General features: G+C 34.1%; 1 protein-coding gene across 1 annotated transcript in view; it reads right to left on the bottom strand.

The window, feature by feature from the left end:
- Positions 1–16,389, bottom strand: part of PSD3 (pleckstrin and Sec7 domain containing 3) — a 560,881-nt gene that overhangs the window by 90,559 nt on the left and 453,933 nt on the right. The window contains 1 exon segment of the mRNA XM_074287446.1: positions 1,907–2,097. Within this exon segment, the coding sequence (XP_074143547.1) occupies positions 1,907–2,097 (191 nt within the window).

The raw sequence follows: 16,389 nt of genomic DNA, 5'->3' as shown, positions 1-16,389 counted from the left end.
CACTGAAGCTGACATGTAGTGACTACTCATGGGCTGAAATCCTAATACCAAAGCAGCTGCTTTGCCTTACTTGGGCTGGTTCAGCCCTACTTCTGCACCAGGAGGCTTACCATATTGGTGTGTGACATAGCTCTAATGCAGCTTTAAATTCTACAACTCAGTGAATCTACTAGCCTTAGGTTCTATAGCAATAAGGGCTACAGATATGGGTTATACCTGCTGCTACCCTTCATTTCAAAGCAGTTGGATTAGGGAAGTTTTACAGTTGTGGTAGCTGTTGTTTCTAACTTGACACAATCCAGAAAATACATATGCATTCCCGATTTAACTTTTCTAAACACTGCCAAAATGTCAAATTTAATGGGCCTGGTAAATACTGCTACTTCATGAGAGATCCAACCTGTGCCTTTAATCATGATTTGCCTCAGGGTGTTTAAATTTTTAAGCTGAGCATCTTAAAATATAAGCAAATAAAACGTTTTTTAGAATTCATGGTTCTTAAATATGTTTTAAAAAATTATAGCTACAATCTGCCAACTGAGCCCTCTGACTTGATAAAAAATATTAAAAGAGAAACAAAATTAAAGGTATCAAATCTAAAGACAGCCAAAATGGTCCCTTGGAGACAAGTTAATCAGGGTGCATGAGAAATAATCTCTCTACATAGAGCTTTGACCTGAATATTCATTTACCAATCACATACTTCTGTAGTACCTGTTAACAGAACATCTGGCCATGTTTACACATGTGTAAAAAACTGAACAGCTTTTCACCAAACAAATCAATAATTATATCCCCACTGTCTAATTGCAAAAGTGTTCAGTAGATCACTGCAGCCAGGTTTTCTGAGAAGTAATAAAATCCTTAGCTTCCTTCAAGGTTCAGTTCTAGAGCCAGGGAATACTAGTCAACAGTCTTGAGTTTAATTGGCGATCAAAGACAAATCCATGGAGTCTAAAGCTTCATAAACTAAAAATGCAACTGTCTTTCTTTGCCATTATTCTGACCATTTTAAAACTGCAAAATACAGTTTAGTGCAAAGAACCCAAAATAAGAGATCAGAGATCTGTCTACAGACAGATCTATAATTAAATGGGTGTTTGAATAAATCAGCTAACCTTACTAAGCCTCAGTTTCCTTATCTGCTAAATGAAAGATTAAAATTAGATTGTCTCTAAAATTCCATCAAATTCTTAACATTCTATGATGCTAAAATCCTTTGATATAACATAGTCCTCTGGGAGGATAAATTGGGAAAGAATGCAGGGAGAAATGTTATGGGATGGTGCTTCTGAGTAATGTCTAAACTACTGGCCTAGTATATTTTTAATTTAAATCATTTCTCAGCAAGGTCACCTGGAAGTGATCCATTTACTTTCAGTTTCTTTATACTGTGTCTTATGGTTTAATCTACTGAAAAAACACCAATATAAACATGGTGATGTAAAAAATAAAATATTTGCTAATAAATTTTATTAAAATAATTTATAAGTAACCTATTTATATAAATAATAAAATGAATAAAATTATTTTATAAAATAATTATTATATAAAATTTGGAGCAGGTATTCCAATAGAAAAAACACTTTCATATTCCTTCAAAAGTTTTTTTTTTCTACTTGATAATAAAATCACTTACCTTTATTTGATTAAACTAAAATGAATTCAATTCAATAAGCCTTTATTAAGAATCTATCATGTATAAAGAATTGTACTAAACCCTGAAGGAGATACAAAGACAAAAATAGTTCATGTTCTTATAATATAGAACTTACAATCTGATAGACTATTACATGACTTTTATTACGTCAAATGGAATCAAGTGCAAAGGTATAATTCATTCCAAATCAGAGTACAAATTTTATATATAGATAATGTGAAAATAACAATAAACAAAATTGCTTACTCTTCTTTCCATCCATATCTGCATGGATTTTTCGAGCCAAAAATCCAGTTTTATAAACAGCAGCATTTGGGTCATGAGGAATATCCAGGAAGGGATTAGTGGTGCTGCCAATGCGACTGATGGTCTTTGGATGGGTTCCATTAGCCTTTTCATCAGTTCCTTCTGAAGATTTTCTCTTCTCTTCTTCATCTCTATTTAAAAAAAATGTGGGGAGAGATCACAAAGATTTGGTTAAAAGCACATAAGGTCTACCACAACTTTAGAAAATTATGATATTCAGCATGTAATTTGTTTTCTAATTGTTCTGAGGTCAGAAGGGGCTTGACTTTGGCCCAGAAGACAGAACAAGGACCAATGAGTAGAAGTTAGAGGTGGCGGGTTTTAAGTACCTTTAAAAAAAAATTAGAACTGCCCCACAACAACAGAATCTGCTTTAAAAGATATGTCAACAGTAACAGTATCCACATCACCATTCTATATGCCAAGTGGACCCTTGAAGAGTTTTAAAACTGGAGGAGATAACAAAGCTTCAGCAAGATACAGTTACTACCCTGAAGGAGCTAATAGTTGAGCAGGGATTAGATATCACCCCAATATAGATATGATAATCATTGACAAATTTCATTTCTGGGTTAATTGTCATTGTTGTTGTTTGGTCAGGAGTGGTTTTTTGGTCCAGACCTATGACTTTGTTGGTGGAAGAAAATTTCCTCTAGCAAAATGCACATTGTTCAAGATTAGGCAACTTTATAAATCTGTAAAGCTACTGGAAGCCATGAGAGCACGAGTGAGTTTCTAGGGTCATACAGGTATTCTGTTACACGTAATACTTAAACTGAGTGCTGAAATTACAAGTTCAACTCTTTTTAGCAATTACATGGCATTTCTCTCATCTACTAGGTTTGAACTTATGTTAAAAAATAACAACAACGTGATATGTGAGGTCTGAAGGTCTGGCTCATTACTAATTGAAAGGAGATAAAAGACTTTGTAGAGGTGAGAAGGCATAGAAATGATGAGTAGGATTTAGGAGATAAACAGAACTGACCTCTAGTGACCCAGGAGGGTACTTAGTTCCACTCCCACCTGTCACTGTATATTTTATAGAGGAGGAAACTGAGGTCCAAGAAAGTTATTAACTGGCTTGCCCAAGATCATTCCCTCAGAATTAGAACTCAGGCCTTCTGACTTCAAAGCTAAGGCTGTTTCAATTTTATAAAGATTCAATAGGAAAAAATGAGAATGGAGAGATCACTGGGATATCCTTTCAGTCCTTGAGAAGGGAGTCGTTAAGGAAGGAAATGAGTAGTGGCTATTCTAGAATGCAAAATCCAAACTGTATTTTAACTTACTATGTGATCTTTTAATTGCCAAAGATTTCTATAAATGTTACCTCAAACAATCTTGGGGTACACAATTTTGTGCATGGGGGGGGGGCTATGCCACCTAGCAATCTTATGCCTAAAAAACAGGATATAGTTTCAATGTCAGGTTTTTTCTAACATTTCTTATCTAATCTTTTATGTGTATTTTATCTTCCCAATTAGAATGTATACTTCTTATGGGCAGACATGTGAATGAAACTTGCATTGGATGAAATGAAACTATGACAAGTTTGGTAAAATTTTATTTGCTATCTACATAAGGGTTAAAAGTATAATATAAGAACACTTTGCCATCTTGCATAGTTTACTTAGGATCATTTATTTTTTAAAAGGATTTTTCCTATGCATTCTACCATGACCTTCTAAGCGTCCTTCTAGTTTTAGATTTTATGATTCTAACGAGATTCCCAATAGTCTTTAAAGTTATCCAACTAAGACACTAAGTCTTTGCTATTTTTCCCTCTTAACAAAATGTTTAAAGCAATTTCAACTTAGCTAAGAGATAAATGTATTTATTGAATTCGATGATAAGTCTCATTCAATTAACAATGGCTTGGAAAACAGTAGAACTCCAATCAATGCAATGATAGATTTAGGTGGGTTGCATGATCCCAAGTTGAAGTTTGCTACCCACCTCCTGAAAGAGGTGTGATGGACTCAAAGTGCAAAATCAGATATGTTTTTGGATATGACAAATGAGGAAATCTGCTTAGCAATATGCAAATTTGCTATGAAGGTTTCCTCTTTATCTCTTTCTCAGTCAGTTGAGGGCTAGGGAAATAGAAAGGAGGGAAAAGATAGTTAATTGGAAAAAAAAAATGCTTCCAAATTATAAAACAAAATGGAGGAAATCTTCTAGGCAAGGTAACATAGAAGGCTTAGTTGGTTGAGAAGATCTGGAAAATGTAAAACCAGAAAAGGAGCTCATTTCTTACATGTTATGGCTATATTAACTTTCTGAATAGTCAGTCTATCTTTTCTAAGAGCTTGATTATAGTTTTTTGCATAACTTCAGCAATAACAATGATAAGATATATATTTGACTGATTTAAAATGCTAGCTATCTTACTAAAAGAATAATTGTAATCAGAGGAAAAAAATTTTTGTAAGAGGAAGATTTGATGATCTTAGGACTTACTATTGAAAATGACTTTAGTAATCAAATAGAGAAACTAGACACTCATTTCCAAATGAACATATTTAAAATGAGTAAACAGTGAACAGTCAAATCTTTTATACAGGTCCAGTCCATTTCATTATGAATGTGTACTAATAATAAAAGTAATGGAAAATCCATATCATTAAACTGGGACGAATTAAGTGAGCTTAATAATAAATGCAAAGTATATTCAAGTTTTCAATATTTTCTTCCATGGATTATCTCATTTTATACTCAAAATTAATAAGCAGGTTATTATGTTCCTACAGGGCATCAATAATATCTAAATTGAAATAAGCATCATTCCCCAAACTCAAATTACAAAAAAAGAATAGCTACTATGATAAAATCTTATTTCAATATGGCATTTGTTTCCATAAACATTCTTATTGTTAAATAATCCTACAAATATCTAAAGTTCAGATATCTGAAGTTTTATTTTCAGTATTGATCAAAGATTTCATTATTGGTTTGAGAAACTTGGGGATAACCATGTTGTAGAAACTCCCTCTACTGACACAGATCAGCAACCTATTAAGAAAACTTCTACAAACCCTGACAAATCAAGGGATTTTCCAATTTCACACAGTAAGTCTGTGTCCAATATGGTATGGAACCCTGGTCTTCCTGACTTCAAAGCTATGTGGTGCCTCTCCAGTCAGGGCACATATTATCCCCATTTTGCAGATTTAAAAACAGAAGCTCAGAGAAGGTTGATAACTTATGCTAGATTTCATGACTAAAAAGTATCAGTGTTAGCCACTGCAATGACATTTTAAGATACCCACAAAGTCCTACTTTAGTTTTCCTTAATAATGTAATGTTGTCCTTTGGTACCTGAAAGTAATGATAGTAGAACACAAGCCCAACAAGTTCTGTCATGATGGAAAGACTTTACAATATGGTTCCAGCAACAGGCTGAGTCTGCTTTTCAAGGAGAAGTAATGGTTTTAAACATGGAAAAATTAATCACTTGTAGATTAGCAATTGGATGAACTTGTTTAGCACTGCTAACCAATTAAGAAAAAATACAAAATAGTCTTGTGTATTTAACTTGGGCTGCTGCTCCTTGACAGTGATTAAATTCCACAAATTACATAATATTTTTGTATGTATGCATGTATGTAAGTGTCTATCATTCCATCCATTTATCCATCCATACATCTGTCCTTCTGTTTGCTGTCCATCCAACTATTAGGCAGCTAGATAGCAAAGCACTTGGCCTAGAGTCAGAAAGATCCAAGTTCAAATGCAAGCTCACATATAAACTATGTAACCTTAAGCAGATCATTTAGTCTATCTGTTTCTATTTCCTTGACTGTAAAGCAGGAATAATAATATCTACTTGCGCCCTGGGCTACTGTGAGCATCAGATGAAATAAATATTTGTGAAGTGTCTGGCACACAGTAAGCGCTTAATAAATGTAGTCAGCTGTTGGCACTCATTCACAGATTTCCTAAGTCAGTAGAACCAAAAGAAGCTCATACTTCCCACTCCAACTTTCAAGAATTTGGGATCTCTTCCATACTACTGAGGAATTAGATTGGTATTTTGACATTTCAACAAATAGTTGGGAAAAGGTTAAAATTTTCTAGCCTTGGAAATTATAATTCTGTTATATTCATCAAAAAAAGAGCCATTTTAATACTGGCAACAATAACCTCACACAGAATACGACTAATACTTTTATTTCATCTTCTCCTTTCTCTTTTGAAAGTTAAAAGTCTTGGGTTTTTTTGGGGGGTGTTTGAGCCTTAGTCTTAAAAAGTGTGATGACCAACAACAACTTTAGTTAATCAGATCAAATCCCCTACACTCCTTGCTTTATTAGAAAACATCACTGGTATCCAACAGGGGACCTCTGAAAGTAACTACTTCTCAACTCTCCACCTGAAGCAAATAAATCAATAGAAGTTAATGGAATATAAATTGAGATACCAAGTTACAGATTATAAAAACAACATTCACTTCTACTTTTGAGAAACTATGACTCGCTCTGAGACACTTTGGTAGATCATTCATTGAAGATGATGCAATAAAAGATTTCATGAAAATGACAATGGGGGAGATGAAGTGGAGTTCTTTGTCCTGACTGGGGTGGTGGGGGGAAGAAAGGAATGACTAACCTAGAAATAGGTTCACCAGTTAAGAAAACTCCTGGAAGCTTATCTTCTCTTGAGATGCTGGATTACAAAATAGGCTACAAAATCAATTAAAAAAAATTCTGCAAACTTCTGATGTACCAGAGTTTTGTAGGGTGCTTGGTTCTCTGGGCAGAACAATCTATCTATTCTTAACACTGCACTTCATTTAAAAAATGATAAAAGCAATAGATACCCTTCACACTTTGAAGTTTTAAGTTTAAGTTTCTCTTGAGTTATGTGCCATTTATGTCATGTGCCTTTTTTATTTCTGGAACTCTGAAAAAGGGCTCAGAATTTGTAATATTAATATATAATGGAGTCTCATTATTACACTCAACCATGCATGCAGAAAGAAATCCAATTGTCTTCACAAAGGTGTCAAAATTGGTTGTTTGAAAAACAACACATTTCAAGAAAACATGAAGATACCATTCTCGAATCTACTTACTCTAATAGGTTTTGTAGGCATTGACCTCAAGGACAGTATTTTGTTATCTGACAATCTAAGCTCCAAATGCACAAATATTATAACCCAATAATTTGGAGTTGAGAGGTGGGTTAGAGTAAAAGTTCTCATTATTTAAATTACATATTTTTCAAAATGTATAAATGGAACATTACCTGATCCACTCTTCCACAAATTAATAATTTACTGCTATATTAAATAGCTACAGCATAAACACAACACATTAAGGTATATACTATTTTTTTTTCCCTCATGCCCTCTCTGATAATGTCAGTTTGTTTCTTTTTTGGGGAAAAGAAGAGATTGGAAAAGTATCTGTATGGACGACTATACTGTGGGTAAAAGGGCACATTCAGCTGGCTACATGTCAAGAGACCTAGGCTTTCTTCCTAGCTGTACTTCCAGTTAGCTGGATGGCCTTGGGCAAAAATCACTACTTAAATAACCTCAGACTCTTCAGTTTTCTCATTCACAAGAGGGAGGGAAAGACTAGATGAACTTTAAGGGCCCTTTCAAATTTAACTATAGTTCTAGCTATTTTTCAACTGGGCACTAATGAAAGTCAGGGATACCTGATAGTTCACATTTCTGAAAGTCTAAGGAAACTCTTAGGTAAAGAAGTAATTAGTTTTGGACCTGAGAGTACACAGAAAATTCATAGCACTGTAGAGTTGTTGATTTTTAAACAGAGAACTCTTAGACCTGTTAGTAATGACTCCAATTTTATAGTCTTATTTGCCAAAAAAGCTAAGAGTAGTTGCTATTTTCCCCTGAAAAGACAGGAATTTGGCTTACAGATGTAATTAGAGACATCACTGCACTTAAAAACGGTGTGACTTGTGAGCCTGTATGACATTTTATCCCTTTAGGAAGGGAATGTGCATCCAACATCTATAATGTGCTCATAGACAGGTTAAGAGTATCATAGGGCTTCAGGGGGTTTTGAGGGTTACTACATTAAACAAGATGATTTCCACATACACAATGTGTTACCTCAGCTTCCTACTCCTAATAAGGAGCCACACACAAAAATTTAATGTAATGCCACAATCTTACTTGGAGGCAATGCTATCTGAATTATCTGAAAGGCTGCATTATGCTTGAGATGGAAGATGTATCTAGATAGTCTATTTTCAATTCTTCTGAGGCCTCCAGCTTCCTTACCTTTTCTTAACTCATGTTCTGAGAAGGATGAGAATTGAGATCTATCAATGACCATGAACTATACTGAGTAGTAAAAGGCCATATCTAGGAAGCCTCTAAAAAGAGTTGGGTTGATAGTTGCAGTACAACACAAAATTTCATGTGGAGGGGTTACTTTTCAATGTGAATCAGACTTGGCATGCTACATTCAATCATAACATATTATCATACTCTCACAAAGAATATGACAAGTTGAAGACAAATTTGAGGGAAATTCATTTAAAAAAAATTTTAGATGATTAAAAAAAAGCCTTTAAACAGGTATTTTTTCCTATTCTGAAATCTTTAAATATCATTTCCTTTTATGAGAATAATATTGTTGTGTTCATCCATTTCAAAGAGGACCAGCAAAACAACTGTTTGGACATGTATACATATATTGTATTTAATTTATACTTTAACATTTTTAACATGTATTGGTCAACGTGCAATCTGGGGGGAGGGGAAGGAGGGGAAAAATTAGAACAAAAGGTTTGGCAATTGTCTATGTTGTAAAATTACCCATGCATATATCTGGTAAATTAAAACTATTATATATATTTATGTGTATATATATATATATATATATATATATATATAAAATCAATAAAGTACTGATCCAGCTTTATCAGTCTCTGCAATGAATATCCCAGGGAACAATCCTTTTGGAGATTCACCCTGACAATCTCTTCTACAAAGACAGGCCCCCTCCCCCTATATCTTCTAGCATCTGCTGAAATCTCAAAAAACAAGGCTCTCGTCACCCAAGTCCTTGGCACTATCAAATGGATCAATGGTAGAAGACATCTATGTTTTTTTTAATCAATGGAAGTGACACTAAATAAGATGTTTTACTGCTTTGTTTTGCTGCTGCACCATAAGGACAACTAAGCATTTTCACCTTACTTGTAGCTCAAATATCCTATATGTACTATCTTTCTATGAAGTGAAAATTTTTGAAAGTGGAAATTATTTTGCTTTCCTGTATATACTCTTAGCTCTTGGCATAGTACTTTATACATAAAAAGGGCTTCATAAATGCTTTATTTCTTTATTCATTCATAATCTCATTTCCTTCTCTATCTCATCTATTACAAGACAGTTCTAGAGTCAATTTCAAATTTTCAGAGACATGCCAATACATTCATTTTTTCTTTCTTTTTTAGTCGATTTGAGGAGTCTTCCTGATATTTTTACTGAGAGAAAAAGCAGCACAATCCATTTTTAATGTTGTAGGAACATGGGATTCAAAGATGAAAGGAATGTTAGAGACCTTTATCAACCATTTATTTTATGGATGAAGAAACCAAGACTGAGACATGTTAAATGATTTTCCCAAAGTCCCACAGAGAATAGGAGGCAGAGAATTTAAACCCAAGTCATCTACCTGTCCCTTTTTCTATCTGCTTCACTTAAATCCAATTCGCAGTGACGTCACATCACCCCAGGATGTCATCTGTCCTCTTGGAAAACAAAGGCTGAACAACAACCACATAACATGTTCCATCCTAAGTTGTTGTAAGATAAATTACTATATATTCTTATGCATCCTTTAATGTCTCCTCAAATCTTGTTTTCTCCAAATTGAAGGGGTTTGTTTTTACTGGGGACCAAAAAATGTAACTTTATTCTATTTAGAGAATACGGAAGGGTCCACAAGCATTCTGGACGAAGAATAAAAGCAAAAGTGAATTCATCAACAAACACTAAAGAAAGCTGCTTTTCTAAGCCTTTAGTGAGGTATCATTGTTTCTATATTGTTGTTTACCTTTCACATGGCATCAGGGAGGGAATGCCAGAAGTGAGGGAGGGCTTGGTCCAGTGGCCATACATAGATCAGGACAGGGCCTCCAATCTTGGGCTTTTTAAAGCTGTGCTTTTCAACAAGTCTCAGTTTGACAGAGGCAATGCTTACTCAGTGATTAAGGGAAAGAATGGCTACTTTTATTTAGTGTCCAAAAGATATCCAATCTGAGATGAGAAGGCCCTTAGGGCTTCTGGACAAAGCAGAAAATGATTGCTATTCAATTCATTCAGAATCAATCGCCACTGGACCCAAATGGAGGAGACAGTCAGACAGGTGACTTTGCACAGCCTACCCACACTTAAATCCAACTCACCTGGAGCATCTTTCCCTATTATCATGGTCCTATCTGGGAACCATGGACAAACCACCATCTCTGTGGACCCAACTAAACTGATCAGGTTAATGACAAAGCCTTTTCTTCCTTTCCTCCCTTCCTTCCTTCCAATAAAGTATATTATACCCTGCCAGTGCTCTGCTTAAAGGAATGTAACTATTTTGATGGCTAGAACCTGCAAAAATATCTTGGGATTTGCCCTCTAGATTTCTTTCTTAAGGACCATACCTTTAATCCAAAATCACTCTAGTTTCTCATTGTTTGACCAACAACAGATGCCAGATCAAGCCCCAACCAATTAATTGTTTTTATATAGTATGTTAATGGAGTATACAAAATTAAAGGAAAATTTCTGACCGTTTTTTTTTTTAGAATGAATAGGTCCTACGCAAACATTTTTGTTCATTTAAATGTAATATTAAACAAAAAATATAAAACTAAAGAGGGAAGAAATAATATTCATTTTCATTCATACTGATTTAGTTGTAAAAATAATTCTCATAAATATTTAGAATGTGTAGATATAACTTTAAAGAAATTTCTCTTGAGCCTCAATTTTCTCACCTGCAAAAATAAGATCGCTGCTGTTTTGCTGACTTTACATTCTTTAGCACCAGTATTTTAAAGCTTAAGGAAATAATGACTTCCACATTTTTATGGGAAAGTTCCAATATTAATGAAATGTCATTACATTTGAATGAGCAATTTACTACTACAGAGAGGGCCCACTTTACTTAAATGTACCACTGAGAAATACTTAGACTGAGAATGTTTTAGAAATCTGAAATCATAAGGAGATTAATATACTAAATATGAGAAAATTAAATTATGCAAGAAATCATCTTTTGAGAACTTTAATAACTAAAGTCAACTATTAAAAAAAAAGGAAAAAAAAACTATCTTGAGGCAAAATTTGAGCAGCAGGAAGGAGGTAATTTTTGCTCAGATACTCAACTAATGTGATACTGGTTGTGTGACTGTGCAAATATCAGTTTTCTCATTTATAAAATGGGGATGATAGAACCTACTTCCCAAGGTTGTTGCAAGGATCAAATGAGAAAATTAAAAAGGACTAACATAGAGTAAGTCCTATATAAATGAGCACTAAAGCCAACTGGATATCTCATAGGTGTCTTCCCAATGGAACATAATTCACTAAGGGCAGTGTTTCAATTTTTTGTGCCATATTTCTAGTGCCTAAGACAGAGACTAACACATCAACAGGATAGAGATAGAGACAGGATGTACACCTGTAAGTATCTTTTAGATCATGAAATTAGGGGGGCACCTTCTCTGCGATTTGTATCATTCCTAGAATGACAAAAGGTTAAATGAGAACCTAAGATATCACCAACATATTTTTGTAGTTGGCCAGACTTGAACTAATGCTTTTCTGACTTCAAGGTCTGTTCTCCCTCTGTTACACCTGCTTCTCAGGACACACAGTAAGCACTTAAATGCTTAATGATTGAAAGGTCCCAGCATCGTTACCACGACCATTGGTGAACTCTTTTATACTTTTCACTAAGAAAGATGTTTGAGGGGATAATGGCCTCACCAGTCAAACTCTCAAAAAGCAAATGTTTTCCTTAAAGGAATTCAGTAATTCAACCATTCAAGGGAAGGAACAACAGAGAACTCAGGGACTATACAGTGTAAATTTTATCTAAGGTGTTAACTGAAGAAATTAGCTAAACAATATTAAAGCATGACTTCTTGTTTGGGCTCAGTTGTAGGGTATTAAAAATGTCATAGAGGAACAAAATTAGAACAATTGATAAGTAGTTTGCTTATAGCACTATCTATTGCAAAGAGCTATTAGATGCCTTGGGGCTACTGAAATCATATTAACCAATAGTGTAAAGTTTCCTCTGCAACATTATTCCACTTGATATCCTACAACAATTTGATATGTGAAGGCTGATATAAAACAATTCAATTTTAGAAGCAGAGATAAGATTTCTAACAACTCTTGTTGCTAAATGAATTATAAGGCAATATGTAAGAGTACAATTCATCTTTTCAGTGTATCATTGAGAAAAAAATTATTCAGAGAAATCAATGAGAACAATCTGCTTCTTGAGAGGAACATTAGCAAGGTCAGCTGTATAAGTGAAGAAATGGGTAGTTATCCTGAATGAGGAATATCAATAACACTAGAACAGGGGCTTCCAGTTCTTTTAGAGACAAAATATCCTACCCCCACCCCCTTTGGCTAACAATGTAGTATGGGCAAAGAGCAAGAGCAATGATGTAAATTCTTATCATAGGCCTGCCAGTAACTGGTGATATTATCTTGGGCAAGGCCCTTAATCTTTCCAAGTTTCAGTTTCTTTATTTGTAAAGTGAGGGGACTGTTAATAGATGATGTGTAATTATTTTGCTTTCATCTGTCTTCACTAAAAGGACATCAACTCCTAGAAGGCAGGATATTTTTATACTTGTTTTGTTTTTTTTTAAACTTCCCTTTACTTAGCAAACTACTTAGCATAAAACTGGTAATTAATAAATGCATGTTGATTTATTGATCAATTGGTTGACAAGAATCCCTTCTGGCTTAAAAAAAAAAATCTGTCTTGCTTTATAGTTTCATGATGCTACTCTTTTCTCTCTGTCTCCAGTAGTATGTAGTATATTTTTATGTTAAAGTAAATAAAAATTCATTCTATTCTCATTGTTTTGGGGGATTTTCTTTTATCCCCTGAATTAAATGTAAGTGCTTGACTAACTAGTGGAATGGTGAGAATGAGTGACAAGTGAGAAAGATGAGAAGGTCCATCAACTCCTACCATGGATTCAGAAGAGTTTCTTAAATCCATACTTCAATTCAATGGCCTAAAGGGATTGCCATACATAAAGGAAGTAGAGGGAAATATTAGAATTCAAGAATTTAAATCTCAGTTTCTGTACCATTCTTAATTGAGAAGACTGAGATAAAAATCAGTTTCACTAGGAATCTAAAATGGCAACCGACGTGTTTAGAATATGATAATTTCCAGTGCCTGGCACATAATAGACATTTAATATTAGTTCATCTTATCATTGATTCAATTTCATGGAATATCATTAGAAACATGGTTCAATTTTTTTTCTCATATAGATAAGATACTTAAACTTTAATAAAAAAATCAATATTTCACACTATTAAAAAATCCTACTACTAAAAATAATTAATTTGGTGTATAACTGACCTAAGTGATCATAAAGGACCTCTCTTTGTTAATTTTTAAATTGCACTTAGGAATCTATCATAATTACCTAGTCATTTGCCTCATCATTGTCCTACATGCTCCCCAAATGGAAGAGTATTCATCTGATAAAGACCTACAAAAATATAGTCTCCTCTTTGAAAATTAGAATTGGGCAAGGGGAAGCCAGTGAAGCTATGAGAGACCAAGAAAGAACAAAACCTATTATAAGGAATAAGGAGACAGAACAGAATATGAAACATCTCATAAGAAAAATAACAGATCTGTAGACCAGATCAAGAAGAGAAAATATAATTGGACTGCCAGAAAGTTGTGACCAAAAAAAAAGAACCTATAATGAAGGAAGTAATCTTGGAAAATTGTCCTGGAGTGATAGAACAAGATGGGAAAGAAGAAACAGAAAAAAATCCACTAATCACCACCTCACAGAAATCCTTTGTGGAAAACATAAAGGAGTATTATTTTCAAATACGCTGGAACTACAATTAGAATTCTACAAGACTGATCAGTAGCTACAATAAAAGACCATAGATCTTGGAATCATACCTACAGACCTGCAGCCAAAAATATATCCAGCAAAATTATAATTGTGAATGAGAAAAAAACAGACATTCAATGAACTTTCAGATTTTCAGGACTTTTTTATAAACCAAACTCAAATTCGACAGAAATTTAATACATAAGAGCCAATATCAAAGAGCAATCTTAAGGAACTCAACATGGACAAACTGTTTAACCATGGAAAAATTGTTGGGTTTTTTTTTTGTTTTGTTTTTGTTTTTGTTTTTTTAACATGGGAAATGTATTCTTTAAGATTTACATTAACAATAGGGTAAGCTCAAAGGAAAGATTGGAAGAATAAAGGTAAAAAACAGTAATCAGGTTATACAAATGTGGTATAGAAGAATATACCAAGCCAGTAAAGGAAGAAAGCTTGTAGTTCTAAAACCTTCTCACATCAGGAAGGATTAAATAGACAATACTACATATACACTATGAAGGGTATAGCATCCTCCAAAATCTGTAAAGAAATAAAGGATGATGGGTGAATGGGAAAGCAAAGGGTGAGGGATGAAGACAAGGGAGGGATTTTTGGATGGGGGGAAGTAAAATAATAGCAAGGCAAGTTAAGAAGCAGAATTTAAAGAGTCAGCAGGGATAGGAAAGATATGTGTGAATGTGGGCTGTGAGTGTGTGTATGTATGTACATATGTATACATAAAATATATCCTTTCTTAACTGTAGCTTGCTTAGTAGTGGGGGAGATGAAAAGGGAGATATGTGTGTCTATGTGTGTTTATGTATGGGTATGTATATGTCTATATATGTATCACACATATATCCTTTCTTAACTATAGCTTGCCTGAGGGAGGAGAATGAAAAAGGGGAAAAAAAGAATAAAGTTAAAAAGGTGCACAGCAGAGAACAAAAGAACAATTTACAAGGAAGTAAAAAAAAAAAAAAAAAAAAGATTGGACACTCAACAATATAATTTCTTCTGCTAATATATATACTTTCTTAAATTAGTATTTGTTCTTATATATTTTGAATCCTTCCTGATGTTCTGCTGGACACATGATAATGTTCTCTTTTCTTTCATTTCATATTGATTTTCTGTTTTTCATTTTTCTTAATCTGTTTCTTCAAATAAAATAAATTTGGGGGACAATAATAAGGTCCCTCACCACACACACACACACACACACAGACACTTACAAAAGCATAGTCTTTCCCATCCCAGAGGGAGTTAGTACATTTAATTTTGAAAGTCCTGCACCAGAGTAAGTATAGAGTTGAGTTATCTTGACTAGTGAATCTGTACAAAGAATAATGGGCTGTGAAGCTTTAAGTTCTAGGTTCAAATCCCACATCTGATATTACTGAGCATCAGTAGTTCATTGTTATCCTTTTTGTCCCATTTGTAAAATGGGGGACCTGGACTAGATGGTCTCCGTAGTTCCTTGTGGCTACAGATTTATGACTTCATAATCTAGTCAGGCTAGATTGTGCTTTATATTCTATTCATCCCTCTATCTTGCCATCTGCACAGTCACTTTATAAGAATATCTCTTCTTTCTCTGGTCTTAGCTTTTCAACTCTTGTTGGAACATATTAATTAAATCAATACTACAATTGTTTCAGCAGAAGGCACATCAACCAACTGTCTCAATTTGCTAGATCACCTCAATTTGCTGGATCGCCTCAACATCCTTTTGACTTCTTACGCAAAAAACTGTTTTTCTAGTAACCAGTTCCTCATACCTGTTTGCTGTTATTTTTTAGTCATGTCTGACTCTTTGTGATCCCACTTGGGATTTTCTTGGCAAAGATTTTGGGAGTAGTTTGCCATTTCCTTTTCTAGTTCATTTTACAGATAAGGAAACTTAGATAAAGAGTTACATGACTTGCCTATTCAGGGTCACACAGCTAATAAATTTTGAACTTGGGAAATCTTTCTGATTCCAGGCCAGGCACACTATCCACTGCACTGCCTATACCTGTTATTTCTTTTTACTATAACTGCCTTGAAGGCAGGGACTAGCAATGCTTTTTCATTCACATGGTCACTGTTCGTTTCAGTGGACTCTGTATAAGCCACTGGTTTGTAAATCATCTAATATTGTATCATCTAAGTAAGGGATGATAATTACAATGAGTGCATGCTAAGTCGTCTCACTAATTTAGGGAATATACAGAAAAATTCAGATATGATCTCTTGTTTTTAGCAACTTTTGTCTAAAGCCTCTCTGGGTGCTTTATATATCATAATGTTTTAGAGCATTTGCAGCAGTCTTT

Source organism: Sminthopsis crassicaudata, chromosome 2 (genome assembly GCF_048593235.1).
Source record: "Sminthopsis crassicaudata isolate SCR6 chromosome 2, ASM4859323v1, whole genome shotgun sequence".
Classification (NCBI taxonomy): Eukaryota; Metazoa; Chordata; class Mammalia; order Dasyuromorphia; family Dasyuridae; genus Sminthopsis; species Sminthopsis crassicaudata.
The sequence above is the reverse complement of the archived record's forward strand: the minus strand, read 5'-3'. Positions and strand labels throughout refer to the sequence as shown.